The sequence below is a fragment of the Aquarana catesbeiana genome, linkage group LG08 (genome assembly GCF_042186555.1).
Source record: "Aquarana catesbeiana isolate 2022-GZ linkage group LG08, ASM4218655v1, whole genome shotgun sequence".
NCBI classification, from domain to species: Eukaryota; Metazoa; Chordata; class Amphibia; order Anura; family Ranidae; genus Aquarana; species Aquarana catesbeiana.
Genome location: NC_133331.1, coordinates 209,063,862 through 209,088,418, shown reverse-complemented (window position 1 = coordinate 209,088,418; position 24,557 = coordinate 209,063,862). Strand labels below are relative to the sequence as shown.

Here is a 24,557-nt window from a genome sequence, read left to right as displayed (position 1 = left end):
ACCCACTGAAAGCAGACCTAAAACAATTCAGAGCTCAAGCTGACTACAACCCAGCAACGACACTAAAGTGCTTAGGACAGGGTCCCCACATCTGCAAAGTGGGATAAAAAGTATATTTATTTTTGTCACCAATCACAGTTTTATTAATAAAGCAACCGTGATGTATTATAAATGATTTTTCATCATAGTATATACAGTTAATGTGCTGTAAAATTTAGCTTAATGAAGTGAGAGACAATAAATGATTAGGAAAGATGGTGGGTTTGATGCAAGATCCATTTAAATGTGTTTGTGTTTATTGACCTAAAATTTGCTTTTCTTTGTAGGCTCCTCTGAGTTGAAAGATGCCATTAACTCCAACCCTGGTATGAAGAGTTTCTTGTCTTCTGGCAAATGGGGGATTGATAGGGTAAAGGTATCCCTAACATTTAGCTAATAGCCATCTAATACCAAAAGTTCTCTGAAGGAATAAAGGACACAGACTGTGTTGAAATTTATTTGAAAAAAACAAAAGAGGGCATTGGTTATCAGATGAACTTCAGTGCAAAAAAACACTCAGTATGTTAAAGTGTTTGTCAAGGTCAAAAGTTTTCTTCTATAGTTCCCTCTGGTATATAACACTTAGCTCCCCGATGGATGAAATTTTTAAAAATATGCGGTATAATAGCTTACTTCATACAAAGGTTGTTGCCAACTAATTGAAAAAAGCTAGTTCAGGTCCACATCCCTAATACAAAATGTAAAAACCGGGTTCCTCAAAAAGGTGGGACTTTAATGGACCAAGGACGCTCAGAAAGTAAGGGATTTATAAAATTACAAATTTATTACAAAGAGTGAATGACATATTGAAAAATTTATAAAACTAGAACACATGATCAAAAGGAAAAAACACATAGAGGACAAACCACTAGAAAAAGCCCAAATCGACTGTCTGAAGGACAGAGGAAATCCAGCGTTTCAACGAATGAGGTAGAAGTCTTCTTCAGGGAAAATGGGCTGAGTATTTCCAGATGAATACATACAATCTACAATATCAATATACACATAATTACAAACAGAATTCATAATGTAACATAATTTATAAACTGATCATATTTAAAATCATTTACAGGAACCAAGACCAAGACAAAGAAAAAGAAAACATAGATGTAAGTATCCATACTGACCTCATGTGTTATAAATGTCAATCAGGAGAAGTCATAGCTCAACAAGTGGAAGGAAACGAAAACACCAGAACAGCGTCATGAAGCCAGAGCAGAATGGAACAAAACCGTGTCCAAATCAAAACCCTGCATCTGAATAGGCCTCCCAAAAAAAGGGGGCTGGAGCAGTGTTGAGGAACAAACCAACAGGGATCTAAATACATAGAAAAACAGGGGGGGGGGGGAGGTATACCGATAGTGAATGAATTATAATATAGGACATAAACGAATGCATAAGGGAATGGACGTTCAATAAAGTCGTCCAAATATGTGATGATAAACATACCTATCACCTGCAGGTTTATGGGGTAGATCTATCAATACAGGAGTAAATTCTATGAAGATACTTGTCCATAGACCCAATCCAGCTAGCAATGGCCACATAAGTTAAGGTATGGCTGTACCACAGATGAAACAATGAGAGCGTGTCATGCTCTAAAATTGTTCAGCAGATGTCCAAGAAAGAGCTGAACAGTCAACAGCCAAACCTGGAGTCAAGAGTGGTAAACATTTGTATTACAACGAGGGAGAGTTATCCCATCAATGCAAATGGTACTGAACATCAACAGATCTCAAGTATCAAAGAGGTGTATCATACCTTATAGATGTCATGAAGTTGATCAGTTCCCTATGTCTCCAGACTGATGCAAGGAGAATGGAGGAGCAGTGGGCTTTTATATAGTGGCCATAGTGGAAAGGGGGTGTGGTGGATGAAGTCATTCTTGGGTGTTCCCTCAGTTCTGCTGCAGGATTGGCCACCCTGAGCCGGTGGCGCACCATGCTATGCCGCCGACACAGGTGTACCCAATCGTGATGAAAATCACGCCATTGTGAGAGATGATCGCAGATGACATCATCACGAGCAGACGCCGGACCCGATCACGGGATGGCGCACTGTGCTGCCCACCCACTAACACCCACAGGGCACAACGGCGCACAGGGAAAAACCACACACCAGAGCCCGAACAAGCCGCCGTCACTGCCCCACAAGGGGGCGGTCCATACAACCTGGGTGCGCCAGCTAGGAGAACAAATAATCAGAACACAGGGGGAAAGGAACAAGGCTAAGCTGTGGAAAACATACACAAGGCTGAAGAGGTTACAAGACAGCCATCAGGACTAAGAGCAAATAAGGCTTAAATGGATGTGCATCGGCTGCTAAAAGGAAGAAGCTCATATCCACACAGTAGATGCCTAGAAGGAAGGGGGAGGGAAAGAGGAGAATAGAATAAAAGGAGAGAGGAGAAAGGAAAAGAAAAATGGAATAAAGTGCCAATTTATCATGGAATAACAATTAGCACATGAGATCAATATATAAACCCATCCATACAATATTAGAAATGTATATTATCTTAGACATGATCTTTCAATGCTAAATAACACCATTGTTTAGTAAACTCACACACCAATAGCATGTATAACAACAACAATATAGTGCAAAAACAAGTATAGACAAAGTTGTAGAAAAGGATATGGAGAGCTAGCAGATTGATGGATGGATCAGGAAAGATTGACTGAAAAAACTAGTTATTCTCCCCCCGAGACGATTCCCTCCAAAAAGGGCTTGTAAGATATCATCTCGTTGAGGCCAGGGAACGTGATAGCATTGAGTCTAAAAATCCAGCGTTGTCCCTGTTGTAACAGTGTCTTGTTCGAGTCCCCACCTCTAAGGCCTGGGTATACTCTATCTAGTATTAAGAATTTAATCCGTGGGAAAGAACCACCATGGAATTGGGTAACGTGCTGTCCAAGTGGCAGATCTGGATTGCATGATTGCATACCTAGGATGTGACGGTATATTATCTGCCAGGATTCCATTTTGGTCTTTCCCACGTAAAAACAGGAACAGTCACACTGTAACAGGTACACAACACCTTGTGTTCGACAGTTGGCATAATGCCTGGGTGTAACTTCGACCCTGTTAGGAAGATCTGGGTGCATGAAGATGTTCATATATGGACAATACCAACATACCCCGCATCTGAATGTACCCAGTCTTTCACAGGGATTCCTCCTGCCACCTCTAAACTCACTCGAGACCAATTTGTCTCTCAGAGATCTGGTCCTCCGAAATGTGAATGCTGGATGCTCAGTTACACATTATCCAGCTATAGGATCAAGTGTTAGAATGTACAAATATTTGTTGATAATCTGTTTGAAACATTCCTGCTGGTTAGAGTAACGGGTAAAGATTCTTGAATGATTGGTGTCGGGTTTCTAAGTTTTGGTTTTATATAACAGTTCTTGTCTAGTTTTATAGTCTAGTTTTATAGCAGCTTTTTTGAAAGCTCGCTTAAGGCACTTGTTGGACTAACCACAAGCTAAGAATCTTGCCCTAAGTTTGTCTGCTTATTCTTTAACAATACCGGGCATTTTCACCCCCTTTCTTCCCAGACCAATTTTTAAGTTTTCAGCGCTGTCACACTTTGAACGACAATTGCGCGGTCGTGCGACATTGTACCTAAACAAAATTGATGTCCTTTTTTCCCCCACAAATAGAGCTTTCTTTTGGTGGTATTTGATCACCTCTGCGGTTTTTATTTTTTGCGCTATAAACAAAAGAAGAGCGACAATTTTGAAAAAAACACAATATTTTTTACTTTTTGCTATAATAAATATCCCAATTTTTAAAAAAAAAAACAATTTTTTTCCTCAGTTTCGGTCGATACGTATTCTTCTACATATTTTTGGTAAAAAAAAATCGCAATAAGCGTATATTGATTGGTTTGCACAAAAGTTATAGCGTCTATAAAATACGGGATAGATTTATGGCATTTTTTAAAAAAAATAATTATTTTTTTTTTTTTTTTTAGTAGTAATAGCGGCGATTGCAATTTTTTTTCGTGACTGCGACATTATGGCGGACACATCGGACACTTTTGACACATTTTTGGGACCATTCACATTTATACAGCGATCAATGCTATAAAATTGCATTGATTACTGTGTAAATGTGACAGGCAGTGAAGGGGTTAACCACTAAGGGGCGGGGAGGGGTTAAATGTGTTTCCTAGGGAATGCTTCTAACTGTAGGGGGAGGGGACGCACAAGGGGAGGAGACCGATCAGTGTTCCTCCGTTCTGGGAACACAGATCGCTCTCCTCTGAGCTGACAGGACGTGGATCTCTGTATTTACACACAGAGATCCACAGTCCGGCCCGGTTAACAGGCAATCGCGGGTGCCTGGCAGACATCGCGGCCGCCGGGCACATGCCCTGGGACCCGAGCAATGCGGCGGGCACGCGAGCGCGCCCCCTAGGCGGCCGGAAACCCGAGGCCGTCATATGACATCCACCCAGGATGGGAGATCCCATCTGTGGACGTCATTTGTCTATGGCCGGGTAGGGAAGCGGTTAAATGTATTATTGTTTGAGCAGTTTCGTCTGATATGAAGGTACTGGCCAAAAGGGTCAGCCAGGCCATATGGACCTCCCCCTTTTGGGCTCTGGTGCGTGGTTTTTCTCTGTGCGCCATTGTGCCCTGTGCGCCAGTGGGCAGGCAGCACAGCGTGCCACGTCATCACGTGATCGGGTCCGGCGTCTGCTCGCGATGATGTCATCTGCGATCGGCTCTCGCGATTACGTGATTTATGAGCGATGCTGAGACCCAGCGTCATCATGATTGGGTACACCTGTGTCGGCGGCGTAGCATGGTGCACCGCTGGCTCAGTTGGGCCAATCCTGGAGCAGAACTGAGGGAACACCCTAGGATGACTTCATCTACCACACCCCCTTTTCACTATGGCCACTATATAAAAGCCCACAGCTCCTCCATTCTCCTTGCATCAGTCTGGAGACATAGGGAACTGCTCAACTTCATGACATCTATAAGGTATGATACACCTCTTTGATACTTGGGGTCTGCTGAATTTCAGTACCATTTGCATTGAAGGGATAACTTCCCCTCATTGTAATACAAATGTTTACCACTCTTGTTTCCAGGTTTGGCTGTTGACTTTTCAGCTCTTTCCTGGACATTTGCTGAACAAATTTGGAGCATGACGCGCTCTCATAGTTTCATCTGTGGTACAGCCCTGCCTTAACATCAGTGGCCATTGCTAGCTGGATTGGGTGTATGGACAAGTAACTTCATAGAATTTACTCCTGTATTGATAGATCTACCCCATAAATCTGTAGGTGATAGGTATGTTTATCATCACATATTTGGACAACTTTATTAAACGTCCATCCCCTCATGCATTCGTTTATGTCCTATATTATAAATGTGTGTGTGTGTATATATATATAATAAATCATTCACTATTAGTATACCCCCCCCCCCCCCCCATGTTTTTTTATGTATTTAGATCCCTCATGGTTTACATAGTAGGTGAGGTTGAAAAAAGACACAAGTCCATCAAGTCCAACCTATGTGTGATTATGTGTCAGTATTACATTGTATATCCCTGTATGTTGTGGTCACTCAGGTGCTTATCTAATAGTTTCTTGAAGCTATCGATGCTCCCCACTGAGACCACCGCCTGTGGAAGGGAATTCCACATCCTTGCCGCTCTTACAGTAAAGAACCCTCTACGTAGTTTAAGGTTAAACCTCTTTTCTTCTAATTTTAATGAGTGGCCACAAGTCTTGTTAAACTCTCTTCTGCGAAAAAGTTTTATTTCTATTGTAGGGTCACCAGTACGGTATTTGTATATTGAAATCATATCCCCTCTCAAGCGTCTCTTTTCCAGAGAGAATAAGTTCAGTGCTTGCAACCTTTCCTCATAACTAAGATCCTCCAGACCCTTTATTAGCTTTGTTGCCCTTCTTTGTACTCGCTCCATTTCCAGTACATCCTTCCTGAGGACTGGTGCCCAGAACTGGACAGCATACTCTAGGTGCGGCCAGACCAGAGTCTTGTAGAGTGGGAGAATTATCATTTTATCTCTGGAGTTGATCCCCTTTTTAATGCATGCCAATATTCTGTTTGCTTTATTAGCAGCAGCTTGGCATTGCATGCCATTGCTGAGCCTATCATCTACTAGGACCCCCAGGTCCTTTTCCATCCTAGATTCCCCCAGAGGTTCTCCCCCCAGTGTATAGATTGCATTCATATTTTTGCCACCCAAATGCGTTATTTTATATTTTTCTACATTGAACCTCATTTGCCATGTAGTCGCCCACCCCATTAACTTGTTCAGATCTTTTTGCAAGGTTTCCACATCCTGCGGAGAAGTTATTGCCCTGCTTAGCTTAGTATCGTCTGCAAATACAGAGATTGAACTGTTTACTCCATCCTCCAGGTCGTTTATGAACAAATTAAATAAGATTGGTCCCAGCACAGAACCCTGGGGAACCCCACCCCTGACCATTCCGAGTACTCCCCATTTATCACCACCCTCTGAACTCGCCCTTGTAGCCAGTTTTCAATCCACGTACTCACTCTATGGTCCATGCCAACGGACCTTATTTTGTACAGTAAACGTTTATGGGGAACTGTGTCAAATGCTTTTGCAAAATCCAGATACACCACATCTACGGGCCTTCTTTTATCTAGATGGCAACTCACCTCCTCATAGAAGGTTAGTAGATTGGTTTGGCAAGAACGATTCTTCATGAATCCATGCTGATTACTGCTAATGATACCGTTCTCATGACTAAAATCTTGTATATAGTCCCTTATCATCCCCTCCAAGAGTTTACATACTATTGATGTTAGGCTAACTGGTCTGAAATTCCCAGGGATGTATTTTGGGCCCTTTTTAAATATTGGTGCTACATTGGCTTTTTTCCAATCAGCTGGTACCATTCCAGTCAGTAGACTGTCTACTTTGTTTCTCAACACTGCTCCGGCCCCCTTTTTGGGAGGCATATTCAGATACAGGGTTTTGATTTGGACACGGTTTAGTTCCATTCTACTCTGGCTTCATGATGCTGTTCTGGTGTTTTAGTTTCCTTCCACTTGTTGAGCTATGACTTCTCCTGCTTGACATATATAACACATGAGGTCAGTATGGATACTTACTATTATCTACAATTTCTTTTTCTTTGTCTTGGTTTTCCTGTAAATAATCTTAGTTATGATCTGTTTATAAATTATGTCACATTATTAATTTTTAATTCTGTTTATAATTATGTGTATATTGATATTGAAGATTGTATGTATTAATCTGGAAATTCTCAGCCCATTTTCCCTGAAGAAGACTTCTACCTCATTCGTTGAAAAGTGTTGGATTTCCCCTGTCCTTCCAACAGTCAATTTGGGCTTTTTCTAGTTTGTCCTCTATTTGTTTTTTTCTTTCAATCATGTGTTCTAGTTTTATCACATTTTCAATATGTCATTCACTCTTTGTAATAAATTTGTAATTCTAGAAATCCCTTACTTTCTAAGCGTTCCTGGTCCATTAAAGTCCCAGCTTTAGAGGAAACTGGTTTTTACATAATAGCTTACTTCAGAGTGCCGTTCGGCACTCAGCTGACTGCCAGCCGGTCTCCTGACCCGATCTGATAGCTGCAGGGGGAGGTGCTGGGAAACCCCTGTTGATGTCAGCCGAGATGAGGGAAGGAGGAGAGGAGGGGAGGAGACCGGCGGGCAGTCACGTGAGCGTCGAACGGCGCTCTGAAGTAAGCTTTTATACTACATATTTTAAAAAATTACATCTGCTGGGGAGCTTAATATTATATAATAGTCGGAACTATAGAAGAAAAACACTGTTTTCTTTTTTAGAGCAGGAGCGGAGGATCAGGGAGCTGACAAGCAGGGAGGGGGGAGGACAGAGGAGACACAGACATAAAGAGCAGGGCTTTGGCTGACGGAGGGACGTACACTGATGACGGCTCAGCAGCCCTGATTATTGTGGTCAGAGTACAGAGGGGAGGGCAGAAACTGGCAGGATCAGCCAGGTATTTCAGGTGAAGCAGGGGGCCAAATTACACCGTACAAGCACTGTGCTGTACAACAGCTTTAAAGAAACAGGATCAATATTTTTTTTTGGGTTAACAAACACTTTAACTTGCAGGGCTATGCTAGTTTAAATAAATGTCTGCGTAAGAATTTTACATTGCTTATGAAGTCCTCAGCCCTCTAATCCAGAGCTACAAAATCAGCAAAAAAAAAATAAGCAAGTAAAAAAAAAATCTAAAACGTTTGTACACCCTCATCCAGCTACATAGTCACAATATAAAAAAGACAAATATACTAAATGTATGTATGTACTTTATTGAAAAAAATACCTTACACATAGACCTAACCTATGTAAACCTTTAAAATGTGAAAAAAACACTATATACAAATATAGTTCATATACAGTAATATCTGGGCAGTCCCTGATTAGTGGAAGCTGGATTGAAAACAAATGAAGATACCAGAGTCCAAATATATAGTATATGGACACACTATAGTAAATATAAAATGCTATTGGACAGTAGCAGTTAGTCAGATTCAAATTGACTTGTTCTGTAATTTTGAGGATGTATCACCACTGATCCAAATAACCTTTGCAGTTCTAATGAGTGTCATAAATAGGGATGAGCTTCGAGTTCGAGTCAAACTCATGTTCGACTCGAACATGGGCTGTTCGCAAGTTCACCGAACAGTGAACAATTTGGGGTGTTCACGGCAAATTAGAATGCCGCGGAACACCCTTTAAAAGTCTATGGGAGAAATCAAATGTGCTAATTTTAAAGGCTTATATGCATGGTATTGTCATAAAAAGTGTTTGGGGACCTGGGTCCTGCCCCAGGGGACATGGATCAATGCAAAAAAAAAGTTTTAAAAACGGCCGTTTTTTCGGGAGCAGTGATTTTAATAATGCTTAAAGTGAAACAATAAAAGTGTAATATCCCTTAAAATTTTGTACCTGGGGGGTGTCTATAGTATGCCTGTAAAAGGGCTCATGTTTCCCGTGTTTAGAACAGTCTGACAGCAAAATGACATTTCAAAGGATAAAAAGTCATTTAAAACAACTCGCGGCTATTAATGCATTGCCGGTCCGACAATACACATAGAAGTTCATTGATAAAAACGGCATGGGAATTCCCCACAGGAGAACCCCAAACCAAAATTAAAAAAAAAAAAAATGACGTGGGGGGTCCCCCTAAATTCCATACCAGGCTCTTCAGGTCTGGTATGGATATTAAGGGGGAACCCCGGCTATAATTAAAAAAAGAAAATGACGTGGGGGGTCCCCCTAAATTCCATACCAGGCCCTTCAGGTCTGGTATGGATATTAAGGGGAACCCTGAGCCAAAATAAAAAAATACGGCGTGGGGTCCCCCCAAAAATCCATACCAGACCCTTATCCGAGCACGCAACCTGGCAGGCCGCAGGAAAAGAGGGGGGGACGAGAGAGCGCCCCCCCTCCTGAACCGTGCAAGGCCACATGCCCTCAACATTGGGAGGGTGCTTTGGGGTAGCCCCCCAAAACAGCTTGTCCCCATGTTGATGAGGACAAGGGCCTCATCCCCACAACCCTTATCGGAATCTGGAAGCCCCCTTTAACAAGGGGACCCCCAGATCCCGGCCCTCCCCCCTGTGTGAAATGGTAAGGGCCATTTCACTAAAAAACTGTCAAAAATGTTAAAAATGACAAGAGACAGTTTTTGACAATTCCTTTATTTAAATGCTTCTTCTTTCTTCTATCTTCCTTCATCTTCTTCTTCTTCTAGTTCTTCTGGCTCTTCTGGTTCTTCCTCTGGCATTCTCGTCCAGCATCTCCTCGTCGGCGTCTTCTTCCCTTCTTCTCCTCGGGCCGCTCCGCATCCATGATGGCATGGAGGGAGGCTCCCGCTCTTCTCTTCATCTTCTTCTCTTCATCTTCTTTTCGGGTCGCTCCGCATCCATGATGGCATGGAGGGAGGCTCCCGCTGTGTGACGCTTCTCCTCTTCTGACGGTTCTTTAATGGGGGCAGGGCCACCCGGTGACCCCGCCCCCCCTCTGACGCACGAGGACATGACGGGACTTCCCTGTGGCATTCCCCGTGACGCCACAGGGAAGTCCCGTCAAGTCACCGTGGGTCAGAGAGGGGGGCGGGGTCACCGGGTGGGCCCGCCCATTATTTAAGAACCGTCAGAAGAGGAGAAGCGTCACACAGTTGGAGCCTCCCTCAATGACATCATTGATGCGGAGCGGCCCGAGGAGAAGAAGGGAATAAGACGCCGACGCCGCGGAGGAGATGCTGGACGAGAACACCGGAGGAAGAACCAGACGAAGAAGAAGATGAAGGAAGATAGAAGATAGAAGAAAGAAGAAGCATTTAAATAAAGTAATTGTCAAAAACTGTCTCTTATCATTTTTAACATTTTTGACAGTTTTTTAGTAAAATGGTAGGGGTACTTTTGTACCCCCTTACCTTTTCACACAGAAGGGAGGGCCGGGATCTGGGGGTCCCCTTGTTAAAGGGGGATTCCAGATTCCGATAAGCCCCCCCGCCCGCAGATCCCCACAACCACCGGCCAGGGTTGCGGGGATGAGGTCCTTGTCCTCATCAACATGGGGACAAGATGTTTTGGGGGCTACCCCAAAGCACCCTCCCAATGTTGAGGGCATGTGGCCTGGTACGGTTCAGGAGGGGGGGCGCTCTCTCGTCCCCCCTCTTTTCCTCCAGCCTGCCAGGTTGCATACTCAGATAAGGGTCTGGTATGGATTTTTGGGGGGACCCCAGACCGTTTTTTTTAAATTTTGGTGCGGGTTCCCCTTAATATCCATACCAGACCTGAAGGGCCTGGTATGGAATTTAGGGGGACCCCCCACGTCATTTTTTTTTTTTTTTATTTTGGTTCGGGGTTCCCCTGTGGGGAATTCCCATGCCATTTTTATCAATGAACTTCTATGTGTATTGTCAATGCATTAATAGCCGCGAGTAGTTTTAAATGACTTTTTTCCTTTGAAATGTCATTTTGCTGTCAGACTGTTGTAAACATGGGAAACATGCGCCCCTTTACAGGCATACTATAGACACCCCCCCAGGTACGAAATTTAAAGGGATATTACACTTTTATTGTTTCACTTTAAGCATTATTAAAATCACTGCTCCCGAAAAAACGGCCGTTTTTAAAACTTTTTTTGCATTGATCCATGTCCCCTGGGGCAGGACCCAGGTCCCCAAACACTTTTTATAACACTTTTTATAATTTTATAATTTTTATAATTTTATTTAACTTGCATATAAGCCTTTAAAATTAGCACTTTTGATTATTCATGTTCGTGTCCCATGGACTTTAACGGTGTTCGCACAAATTTTTTGCCTGTTCGCATGTTCTGGTGCGACCCGAACAGGGGGGGTGTTCGGCTCATCCCTAGTCAGAAACATAACCCAGCATTTATAGTCACACGGGTCACTTTCATCACACCACCATGGTGTCAAGGCCGATTCTGATTTTCAAGTGTATCGCTACTCCCTTTTCAGTCTGCAGCTCTGTAATTTTATGTAAAATACAATGCAATATGGCTACCTTGAGGCTTTCTGTACACAGAATGTGTACAGAACGCCCCCCAGAAACATAATTTCCTTCTTTTGTGATTGGCTTACTGATTTTCCCCGAAATCTGCACTAAGATACAAGTCAGATTTCAGGCATCCCCTGCAACAAAAATTTCATTTTTGGTGAGATACTCCCAATAGGAAATCACATCTAAAGCGGTGCAAACCCTGCAGTTTTCCTCATTAGAGCCCTGCAGGTGCAGCAACTGCAAAAGTAGACTAACAAAAGTTAGGAATCTGCAACAAAGTTTGTTAAAATCCTTGTAATGTACATAGATCACCCAGAGGGGAATGTTTTTTTTCTCAACAAAAGTGGAGTAGTGCAAAGCCCCGTTTTCTTTAGTGGACAGTATCTGGACAGAGCTCTTTGGGACCCCCAGCCAATATCCCCTTTAACCGGTTCCCGACCATATACTGCGGCACAATGGCTCTCCTGGGCGAAATCCCATACTGGTACGTCCTACCCTTTTTCGGCCACCAGAGGACACGCACACGCTGCATGATGGTGGACCCGATGCGCGTGGTCGGCGGGCACAATCGCCGACGACCATGCGCAATCGCGTGCACGAGTGCTGGCATGGGGATTTGTGTGTGTGCAAACACACAAATCACTGTGCTGTCAGAGGAGAGGAGCCACATCGTTTGTTCCTACTAAGTAGGAAAAACTATATGGCTCCTCTCCTAGTCAATCCTATCCCCATACAGTTAGAACACACTGCGGGAATACACAATTAACCCCATTAATTGACATTTACACAGTAATCAGTGCATTTTATAGCACTGGTAGCTGTATAAATGCCAATGGTCCCAAAAAAGTGTCAAAAGACTCTGATCTGTCTGTCACAATGTTGCAGTACTGCTAAAAATTGCAGATCACCACCATTACTAGAAAAAAAAATGCCATAATAATGCATTAACGCTTATTGCAATTTTTTGTGAAGAATATATATTGGCCTAAACTGATGAAGATTTTTTTTTTTTTAATTTGGGGATATTTATTATAGCAAAAAGTAAAAGTTTATTTTTTATTTAAAAATTGTCACTCTTTTTTTGTTTATAGCACAAAAAATAAAAAACGCAAATACCACCAAAAGAAAGCTCTATTTGTGGGAAAAAAAGGACACAAATTTCATTTGGGTACAGTGTCAAATGACCGCGCAATTGTCAGTTAAAGTGACGCAGTGCCAAATTGTAAAAAGTGCTCTGGTCATGAAGGGGGTAAAATCTTCCGGGGCTGAAGCGGTTAATAGACCCACAGCTGACTACACTAGGCAGAGGGTTAGCTAGAGCACAAGGTCCCCAAGATCCAGCAATGTCTGTACTCACAATGCCCAGGCACAGATGGATGCCTCTTTCCAATCTTCCACGCTCCCCTCAGTCAGCTTTTTCAAGGCACCCGGGTCTCTGCATTCTTCCCCTCAGGTCACCCAGCTGAGGCCTCCTTCAGCAGCTTGTGCCTGGATAGGTAGTGTGACTCACCCAGGCTGAACTCCTCCACTCTAGGACAAGACCCAGAGCTCTGTGGGCTCTAAGAATAAATGCAGTCACCCAGCAAGCCACCAGAGCCTGCCTCTCTGGGATAGACCAGGACTCCATATTCATGTCACCAGGTCAGTCCAGGTGACAGATGCACTCTGTTGGGGTCAGGAGTGCACCGCAAGTTTGTGGACCCTACAGCTGACTGCTGCGGATGGAGCTCTAGGTGATTCAAGAGAGAAGGTATTATGAAACACCAACATGGATCACACTGGGAGCTAGAGCATGAGATTTCCCAGGGAGCAGAATCTAAGAGCCAGCGGGTGTTCACCAGAGGCCCTTAGTGGTGGGGATGGATTTAGCTGCAGTCTGACTCCAGGTCACGACCCTAGGGCCTCCCAGCTCATGCTCACTGTAGAGTACAGGAAGGTAGAGAGGAAGAAGCAGACTGCGACAACAAAGGATAATCAGGATATAGCCAAAGGTCGGGGCATCAAGCAGGAAAAGTTAGTCAAGGAACAGGTCAAGGTCAGGATATGAAGCAGACAAGGACAGTCAGGAAGAAGCCAAGATCAGTAACTAGAATCAGACGTAGAACACACAGCAAAGAGCACACGGAAGCCAAACACACAATATTGATCAGCAGGGCTGGCTTGCAGTGCATAGGTTAATATAGTGTTCCCTGATAGGGCCTGGGGATCCATGCTTTGGGGAGAGATTACTTAAGCAACCAGGTGAAGGGCGGCTGGTCTCTCACGCCGAACACATGGAGAGGTAAGCTGACAGACAAATATTACTGCAGATCCATGACACACCATCTGCATAAGTTCACATCTACTATCCAGAAACTTCCCAGTCTCCTAGATACAGAGGAAGCTTATGCATACTGACAGCAGCAGAGACCACAGATCAGGCCTCACTAGTAGATTGTGGCTGCACTGATTGCAGTGAGCCAGAATATGCTTTTGCCTGACACAAATTATTCACACTGCCTACAGTTTGGCAACTAAATTTACCTATCAAACAAAACTAAAGCTAACCTATCACATATCTAGGAAGATGCCACCTAAGTAACATGATGGGACGATGAAAGTTTGTAGAGCGACCTTGTCCTTTTTCTACAACCTTCATAAATAGTTTGACTATGTGGTTGTTAAAGCAAACATTCAGTTTGGGAAGCCCATATTTTTAAAGACCTCCTGAGATGTTGGTTTTCTTTGCCTTTAGACATTGTGTTTGTTGTTCACATCTCTGCCTGTTTTTTGTGCTGTTCAAATAACCCCCAGTTTCCATATTTGAAAGTCTAATTTATGCATTGGCTCTATTTGTTACCCTGATGTACATTAGTAATGACTATACTCTTTTGATCTAGCACAACTTGCTTATACATTTTGAAAGTATTTCTTTACATGTTTATGACCATCTGAAATTTTCAAGCATGGTAGGTCAATTCCTTTATTGACAGTGACATCCCGAAGGTAATGGGAACAGTCTTTTGACTACCACTCCTAATGTTTGAATCTTGTATTCACCTTTGAGATCAAGGGACCATACATGCTTCATGGGCACCTTTACACTCCATTTGTTGATAAGAGTTCTTACTTTTAATCCTTTTTATGTTTTTATTTGTTAAATATTTTGTTATGTGTAACTAAAACCAAGAACGAAATTGTAAAATGTTGCAACTTGCCAGTAGTTTGATGTTGTGGTTGCATTTGGATGTTTTAATACAGTAATGTTTTCTAGTAATACAGAAAAGTCATCTTAATAAACTGTATTTCAACTTCTTTTTAGAAACTGAGGGGGAAGTAAAGCATAAAGCTCATGGTGTGTATAATTAAGATTTGCTCTTGGGTTTCTGTTAAAAGGTCTTAGCATTATTTTCTCGACTAGTAACATGACATTTCATAGAAACATGTAGACTCAGGAGAACTAGCTAATTTTATTTTGTTAAAAATGAATTGCTCCCTTGAACTGCAACTTTTCTCCTGTTAAAGGGCATCAGTGTTATATTGGTTAATAACACAGTATTTTATCTGCTTGGAAATTGCATATTTTGACATACAGTGCCTTTAAAAAGTATTCATACCCCTTGAAATTTTCCACATTTTGTCATGTTACAACCAAAAAATGTAAATGTATTTTTTGGGGATTTTATGTGATAGACCAACACAAAGTGGCGCATAATTTTGAAGTGGAAGGGAAATGATAAATGGTTTTCAATTTTATTTTTTACAAATATCTGAAAAGTGTGGCGTGCATTTTTTATTCAGCCCCCTTTAACTCTGATACGCCTAACAAAAATCTAGTGGAACCAATTGCCTTCAGAAGTCACCTAATTAGTAAATATAGTCCACCTGTGTGTAAGTTAATCTCAGTATAAATACAGCTGTTCTGTGAAGCCCTCAGAGATTTGTTAGAGAACCTTAGTGAACAAACAACACAAAGGCCAAGAAAGACACCAGACGGGTCAGTGATAAAGTTGTGGAGAAGTTTAAAGCAGGGTTAGGGTTTTTTCAAACTCCTAGCCAAACACAAAGGGGCTGAACTTTAGCCCATTCCACACCCCATTCTTCGACAGATGAAAATCACATTTAGAAGTGGCATTTGTACAGCTACTTACAGTGCCTTGAAAAAGTATTCATACTCCCTGAAATTTTCTACATTTTTTTCATGTTACAACCAAAAACGTAACTGTATTTTACTGGGATTTTATGTGATGGACCAACACAAAGTGGCACATAATTGTGAAGCGGAAGGAAAATGATAAATGTTTTTAACTATTTTTTACAAATAAATATCTGAACAGTGTAGCATGCATTTGTATTCAGCCCCCATGAGTCAATACTTTGTGGAACCACCTTTCACTGCAATTACAGCTGCAAGTCTTTTTGTGGTTGTCTCTACCAGCTTTGCACATCTAGAGAATTACATTTTTGCCAATTCTTCTTTGCAAAATAGGTCAAGCTCTGTCAGATTGAATGGAGAGCATCTGTGAACAGCAATTTTCAAGTCTTGTCAAAGATTCTCAATTGGATATAGGTCTAGACTTTAACTGGGCCTTTCTAACACATGGATATGCTTTGATCTCAAGTCTTTTGCAGACTCTAACAGGTTTTCTTTTAAGATTGCCCTGTGTTTGGCTCCATCCATCTTCCCATCAACTCTGAACAGCTTCCCTGTCCCTGCTGAAGAAGAGCATCCCCACAACATGATGCTGCCACCACTATATTTCAAGGTGTGAATGGTGTGTTCAGAGTGATGTGCAGTGTAAGTTTTCTCCACACATAACGTTTTACTTTTATGCCAAAACTTTTAATTTTTGGTCTCATCTGCCCAGAGCACCTTCTTCCACAGGTTTTCTGTGTCCCCCACTTGGCTTCTCGTAAACTGCAAATGAGACTTCTTATAGCTTTCTTTCAACAATGGCTTTCTTCTTGCCACTCTTCCACAAAGGCCAGATTTGTGGAGAGGGCAACTAATAGTTGTTCTGTAGACAAATTCTCCCACCTGAACTGTGGATCTCTGCAGCTCCTCCAGTGTTACCATGGGCCTCTTGGCTGCTTCTCTGATTAATGCTCTCCTTGCCCGGCCTGTCAGTTTAGGTGGACGGCCATGTCTTGGAAGGTTTGCAGTTGTACCAAACCCTTTCCATTTTCCATGATGGATTGAACAGTGTTCCATGAGATGTTGAAAGCTTGGGATATTTTTTTAGAACCTAACCCTGCTGTTAACTTCTCCACAACTTTATCCCTGATCTTTCGGGTGTGTTCCTTGACCTTCATGATTCTGTTTGTTCTCTAAGGTTCTCTAACAAACCTCTGAGGGCTTCACAGAACAGTTGTATTTATACTGAGATTAAATTACACACAGGAGGACTGTATTTACTAATTAGGTGACTTTTGAAGGCAATTTGTGCCACTAGATTTTAGTTAGGGGTATCAGAGTAAAGGGGGCTGAATACAAATGCATGCCACACTTTTCAGATATGTATTTGTAAAAAATGTTGTAAAACCATTTATCATTTTCCTTCCACTTCACAATTATGTGTCATTTTGCGTTGGTCTATCACATAAAATCCCAATAAAAAAAATTTACATTTCTGGTTGTAACATGACAAAATTTGGAAAATTTCAATGGGTATGAATACTTTTTCAAGGCACTGTATATGACAGCTTATCACTGTAAGCTTCTAAGGGTTCTTGCAACCACAGTATCCCTAAGAGCCATTGACATAATCAAGAATCCCCTCTTTTAAGCAAAGGGGTGGGATAGCAGTGGCATCACTGACATTGACCAAAATGGCCATGGCCATATTTGTTCAATGATGCTACCACTATCCCCACCCCTTCCCTTATGTCATCTGACTAATGGTACCATCAGGATCTTGACAAGGAAGTCAACATGATGATGGAATTACAATGAGAAATAATTTTTGGTGATTTATATTTTTTCTTGCCAGGCATTTGGGTATCCTTTATTTCGTCTTTTTTTTTTTGTGAACGAGTAGGTGTACTATGTACCTTATACTCATTCACATGGGGGGTATCTGAGCACCTCCTTATTATTAAAGGGGGATATAAGATTCTGATAAGCCAGCAGACCCCCACAACCATCAGCCAAAGTTGTGGGGATGAGGTCCCCATTGTCCTCATCAACATGAGGACATGGCAGGGCACCCCATGTTGAGGGCATATGGTTCAGGTAAAGAGGGAGGCCACGTGCTTGCCCCTCCCTTTCCTGGCCAGCCAGGCTGCATTCTCGGATTCAGGGTCTGGCATGGCTTTATAGGGGGGGCTCACAATTTTTTATTTTGGTCCAGAATCCCCCTTAAATCTGTACCAGACCCTAAAGATAACTTGAAAAAGGCAAATACTGCTCCCATTTTAGAGCTTCACTATTATGAGACCATTTCAGGACTCTAGTGGTCAGTAACCAGCTCTCCCAAGCAGTCACAGGTTCTCATTATTGTACTGAGGAAATTGTTTGTATGGCTAGTTTATACATCCCTATGCAAAATAATGAAAACCAGGACTGTTTTACTGACAATGCTAGATAAGTATCACACAAATCGTGGCAGACTGATCCTTCAAAAATGAGCAAGAAGAAGTTCACCTATCTATCGCTATCCATATAATGCAAACACTGATTGAATCTGCAGAGAATCTTGTGAAAATCAGAAGTTTTACTGACACCCATATTGTATTTTGTACAGTATGTGTGTATTATGCAACTAATTTCTGCTTCAGGATAGACACCACACAATAAAATGAAAGGAAAGTTGTCTTTGTGTTTAATATACATTCTTCTTTTGTTTTTCCAAATTAATGATAGTTTTTTATTTTTTATTGTAGAAAACGTTATGAAACTGCCCATCAATCAAACTGCAGGTATCCAGTATAATTAAGGAATGCTGTGATGGTGGAGTGCAAGTTTTCCTAGAGGCAGAAGCGCATTAAGCACCTCTGCTGTAACCTTTATCTTCTGAGGGTCCTTCTGGGGGAAGCAATTGAGTTTTTGTTACATTGGCATTCCCTCTGGCTCCCTAGAATCACCAAACACACAATACTCAAAAAGCACCCATCCGCGCCTAGTTGTTACTTTACTAAAACACTCAATATCCACTCAAATAGAGTTTAAAAATAGTTAGCTGCTGTCATAATACATAAAATGTCTAAAAAAAAAAAAAAAAAAGTCAATCCAGATAGCTCACAATCAAGGCAGACAGTGCTGTAACAAATGTAAAATAACCAACATCTAGAAAATATGTTACAATATGTAATACTTATCAGTACTTATCAGTGCAAAGAAACCTATATAAACACATATACGTCCCACATACATTATAGTCTGAATAGTGATAGTGTCCAGTGGTACTCCATAAATATAAATGACAACATTAAGTGCCACATCAGGTGATAGCATCAATACAAGTGTTTCCACCCCAGTATACCAAAATCCTCACATCACACTAACCAGATGAAGTTGACTTCTTGAATGAACAAGAGAGTCACATAGCGCACTAATAAGAATAATCCACTGGTAGGTCTTCCACCGACACCCTATTCACACTAGCATTACCTTACTTCCTCAGGTAATGAGTAGAGATGCAAAACCAGTCCATAGGAAAGAACAGGGAAGAGCCTCTCATAGTGTAACAAAGTTTATTTAATTAATAAATAAATAAAAAAGCCAATTCAAACAATGTTTATACACAAATGCTCTGGAAGAGACTTGGAGTCCCTAGTTTCCAAGTTCACCTAAAAGTGGCCCAAATTACACAATTACTGTAATTTCCCTTTTCACATTTGATGCTACTCCTTTATGGGTGCTACTAGAATCATACAGCTGTTCACCAGTGGACACTGAGGGGCTCCCTTGGCTCCCACCCAAATCAAAACCCAGAAGCATGAGACCCCTGATGCGCCAAACTTTGACCATATGGCACTCCACTAAATATTTTAGCAAACTTATTTTGCCACATTTACCCTTACTACCACTTCTGGGAAACCCCATGCTTTCCCCCAGGCTTGGAATCCCTGAGCACATTCCATTGGTGGAAATCCAGCAAATTTTGATCTTTAAAAAAATCTGTTATGACACACCAATTAACCAAATTGCCATTATTTATTCCCAATGCATTACAAATGAGCAACCCCACAAAAAAATGAAAGGAAAGTTGTCTTTGTTTTAATATACATTCTGCTTTAAAGTGTTTTTTTAAGTTAATGGTAGTTTTTTCTTTTTTTAGAAAATGTTATGGAACTGTCCATCAATCAAACTGCAGGTATCCAGTATAATTAAGGAATGCTGTGATGATGGAGTGCACGTTTTCCTAGATGCAGAAGAGCATTAAGCACCTCTGCTGTAACCCTTATCTTCTGGGGGTAGAAATTGAGCTTCTGTTGCATTGACATTCCCTCTGGTTTCCTAGAATCACCAAACACACAATTTTTAAAAAGCACCCATCCGCGCCGAGTTGTTACTTTACTAAAACACTCAATATCCACTCAAATAGTGTGTAAAAATAGTTAGCTGCTGTCATAATACATAAGATGTCTAAAAAATGTCAATCCAGATAGCTCCAAACAAGGCAGACAGCGCTATAACAAATGTAAAATAACCAACATCTAGAAAATATGTTACAATATGTAATACTTATCTTACTTACACATATAAGTCCCACATATATTATAGTCCAAATAGTGATAGTGTCCAGTGGTACTCCATAAATATAAATGACAACAATAAGTGCCATCAGGTGATAGCAATCGATACAAGTGTTTCCACCCCAGTAATGCTCTGGAAGACACTTGTTTAAAGGAGTCCCTAGTTTAAAAGTTTACTTCAAAGTGGACGTGGAAACCCATGCTTTCCCCCAGGCTTGGAATCCCTGAGCACATTCCATTAGTGGACATCCAGCTAATTTTGACCTTTAAAAATATCTGTTATGAAAGTTGTCTTTGTTTTAATATACATTCTTCTTTAAAGTGTTTTTTGAAGTTAATGGTAGTTTTTTATTTTTTATTTTAGAAAATGTTACGGAACTGTCCATCAATCAAACTGCAGGTAAACCAGTATAATTAAGGAATGCTGTGATGGTGAAGTGCAAGTTTTCCTAGAGGCAGAAGAGCATTAAAGCGTTTGTTAACCCCCCCCAAAAAATCCTGTTTCTATAAAGCATGTTATACAGCACAGTGTATGTGCTGTGTTATTTGGCCCCTTGTAACACCTATAATACCTGGCTGATCCTGCCTGGCTATGCCCTCCCCTTTGTAAACTGATCACGGGTTATCATGGCTGCTGAGCCCTGACACCGTGGTCAGTTTATGTGCCTCCGTCATCCGCAGCCCTGCTATCTGTGTCCTCTGTGCTCTCTCCCCTCCTTCCCTGCCTGTCTGCTCACCCCCACAACTCTTGCTGCTCAAATAACTTTTACATCTTCATACCATCCTCTCTGTGTTCTAATCCTGTGTGCCAATGTGTAAGTGGTTTATAAAAAAAAAAAGCCTGCTATACTTCATTTCACAGCTCTTCTCAGCGATCACGTGATCGGCCAGCTCTCCCTCTCCTCTTCCTCTCCCGGGTGATGTCAGCGGGGGAATCTTGGCCCCGTCTGCTGCATCTGTCAGACGGGGAGAGGAGAAAGCCAGCCGATCATGTGATCGCTGAGAAGAGCTGTGAAATGAGGTATAGCAGGCTTTTTTTTTTTTTTTATAAATCACTCACACAGGGGGACACAGGATTCGAAGACAGAGGGGATGGTATTTAGATGTGAAAGTGGCTTAACAACCACTTTAAGCACCTCTATTGTAACCCTTATCTTCTGAGAGTCATTCTGGGGGAAGCAATTGCACTTCCATTTTATTGACATTTCCTCTGGTTTTCTAGAATCACCAAACACACAATACTCAAAAAACTAAAACACTCAATATCCACTCAAATAGTGTTAACAAAAATGTTAACTGCCCTCCATAAGACGTAAAATGTCTCAAAATGTTAACCCGGATCACCCACAATCAAGGCAGACAGCGCTAAAACGTAAAATAATCAACATCTAGAAAAAAAACACATATAAGTCCCACTTATATTAAAGTCCAAATAGTGATAGTGTCTAGTGGCATCTCATAAATATAAATGACAACAATAAGTCCCACATCGGGTGATAGCATCAATACAAGTGTCTTCCACCCCAGTATACCAAAATCCTCACACCACACCCCTACCAGATAAAGTTGAACTAACAAGAGTCAAATAACACCAAGATAAAAAATAATCCACTGGTAGGTCTCTCACCGGCACCCTATTGACACTAGCATTACTTTACTTCCTCAGGTAATGATTAGAGGTGCTTTCTTATGTTTTCAACTGGAAGAGCGATCTTAGAAGTACCAAATCAGAGGAGGATTGGCCACAAATGTGGTCCACATTTACCTCTTGTTCTATCAGTATGATCTCTACTGAATCTGCTATGAAGATACTCACTCAATGGTGCATGGTTCCTACCAGACTTGCCCACCTCCACCTTTCACACTCCCTATTATGCTTCCAAGGCTGTTATGGCATATGAAATGTTATGCACATCTGGTGGACTTGCTCTATGTTAGGCTGTACAATCTATTCCACAGTTGCATCCAGAAAGACCCTTGGCTTGCACCTCTTCATTTAAAACATTTAACAACTCCCCTATGGTAATACCATCCATTACAACACAACATATATTTAACATTGTCCAAGTGTTCCTGTGCAGTGCACTGTTTACATGTTAGCTAGGGTGCCTCCTTAAGTTGGGTGTATGTCTGGGCGTGGTCTCCTGAGACCCAGCCTACATATACCACTTCCAAGATGGCCCTAGAGTGGCCTGAAGAAGAATCATGCAACGCAAAGCCGCCTCCTCCCTTCCAGACCCGGAAGCCACATCACCCTCCAAGCTCCCAGCGATCTCCATACCGACACCGAGCAGCCAGTGCAGGATACCATTTGCATCAGCTGCCGGCCTCATACATTAGAGACGCACACACAGCCGGACCTTCCTTGGGCAAACAGAGCGGGACTGTCATGTCTTACAAGCGCTGTTTTTACTTTCCCTTGTGAGTACCTGTTTTTACCTCTATAAAACTGCATCCATACTACTGCACTTAGAGGCGCTGTGTTTTTCCCCTCTTAGATTCTAGACCAAAGTTTTAAATTTGCTCTACAATCTATTCCACTGTTGCATCCAGAAAGACCCTTGGCTTGCACCTCTTCATTTAAAACATTCCATCCTTACAAAAACCCAATTTAAGCTAACCATGTTTGTGCTCTTGGCAACCAAACAAACCATTGCTAGAACCTGGACGAAACAATTTGCATATGTCACAGACATCAGACAACACATAAACTCATTCTTTATTAACGAGAAACTCAGCATTATACTTATCAATACTCATAAAAATTCTTTAAGGTGTGGAACACATGGCTTCAATACGCTCATGCAATGCTCCCACTTGAAGGTCTAAGTTCTCTATAGTGTTCTAAATCGGAGGGGAATGCCAGGGAAACACTGAAACCCCTTCTCTCTGCGAAAGGGAAACATTTTTATCTATTCTTTAGATACCCTAGAGCAATGATGGCGAACCTTGGCACTCCAGATGTCTTGGAACTACATTTCCCATAATGCTCCACTACACTGCAGAGTGCATGAGCATCCTGGGAAATGTAGTTCCAAAACATCTGGGGTGCCAAGGTTCGCCATCACTGCCCTAGAGCTTCTTCAGCTGTCTCCCCTTTTTTTTCTCCCCCTTTTCTTACTTCTGTCCTTTAGCCCCTCACTTTTCCATTTTTCTTATCTGCATCTCTGTTTCTCCTTCCTAACCATCAGTCTGCTCCTGATTTCCTAACTGTGGACCATTCACACCCATTTGCAAAGTATGTACAGTATATTTGACTTAAAATATTCACTTGACTGTTGTTCTTATGTATCTTGTCTGGAGCTCAATTTTCTTGACCTTCCATCCTTATTATACAGGCCGTATGGCCTCAACAAGCTCAGACCATGTGAAGCAACTAACATGGTTTTGGTTTGATTTCTCTTCAGTGTTTATAATTCACAGTTCTAATGCATATCTGATATCATTTGTATTTTTTACAAAATCTACATTTACTGAAAGTTAAAATCTCCCATCAAGTCACAGGAAAGGACATGTCTTGTCCAGTCTTTGCCACTTTTTTAAAGCAATGTTAATATAACTGTAGTGCACTACCCCCGTAGGAGCTGCCAAGTTGTTCATTTTCCCACTGGCTATCCCAAACCCTCGGAGCTACCTTTACCCCTGACACTTCGGGTTCCATTATGTGTAAGAGCACAGACTCAGTCCCCTTAACACAGCTGTGGTGTAATATTAGTGTGCGGTAAAACTTAAAGGCAATTTCACTATATATATATATATATATATATATTATAATATACCTTTTGTCTTCACCTTTTATCTCCGGCCTGCACCTGGTCAACAGTTCAAAAGAAGTAACACTCCACACAGGAATACTTAAACAAGAATTATGTTTTACTGTATTCGCTTTAAAGTAAAGATTACAGTAGTTGTACTCTCAGACCAACGTAGTGTAACAGCCAACAGATTTTAATCCACAACAGTGTTACATAAATCACAGTTGTTTAAATGGACCTCTTAAAATTACATCTATGAAGAGTGACTGACTTCACTATGAGCACTGTCTCACTGTTAGCAGACTCTGTTTCTGTTAGAAAAGACAAATGCTATTTTAGAAAAGCATAGAACAATCCCTGGGGAGCTCCCACTGATTTATTTTACAATAACTTTAAAGGGCAATGAAACACAAAGCCTTGCGTTTCCAAGAGACAGTCCTTCTTTTCTTCTTTCTTCTGCTAGCTATGTGTAAAGTAAATTGTAATCCAATAGTTTACAACTCCCAAGTCAAGGCAAACTGAATGTTGAACTGAT

The 24,557-nt window shown here is 41.6% G+C and overlaps 1 protein-coding gene across 5 annotated transcripts in view; it reads left to right on the top strand.

Moving 5' to 3' along the window:
* Positions 1-24,557, top strand: part of LOC141106250 (uncharacterized) — an 83,336-nt gene that overhangs the window by 30,496 nt on the left and 28,283 nt on the right. For 2 of the 5 annotated variants that reach the window (XM_073596870.1, XM_073596874.1), the window contains exons 2-6: positions 327-365; positions 14,893-14,925; positions 18,453-18,488; positions 19,850-19,885; positions 20,632-20,667. In XM_073596870.1, the coding sequence (XP_073452971.1) occupies positions 327-365; positions 14,893-14,925; positions 18,453-18,488; positions 19,850-19,885; positions 20,632-20,667 (180 nt within the window). The remainder of the gene's footprint in view (positions 1-326; positions 366-14,892; positions 14,926-18,452; positions 18,489-19,849; positions 19,886-20,631; positions 20,668-24,557) is intronic. The other 3 variants (XM_073596871.1, XM_073596872.1, XM_073596873.1) reach the window with 3 other exon arrangements.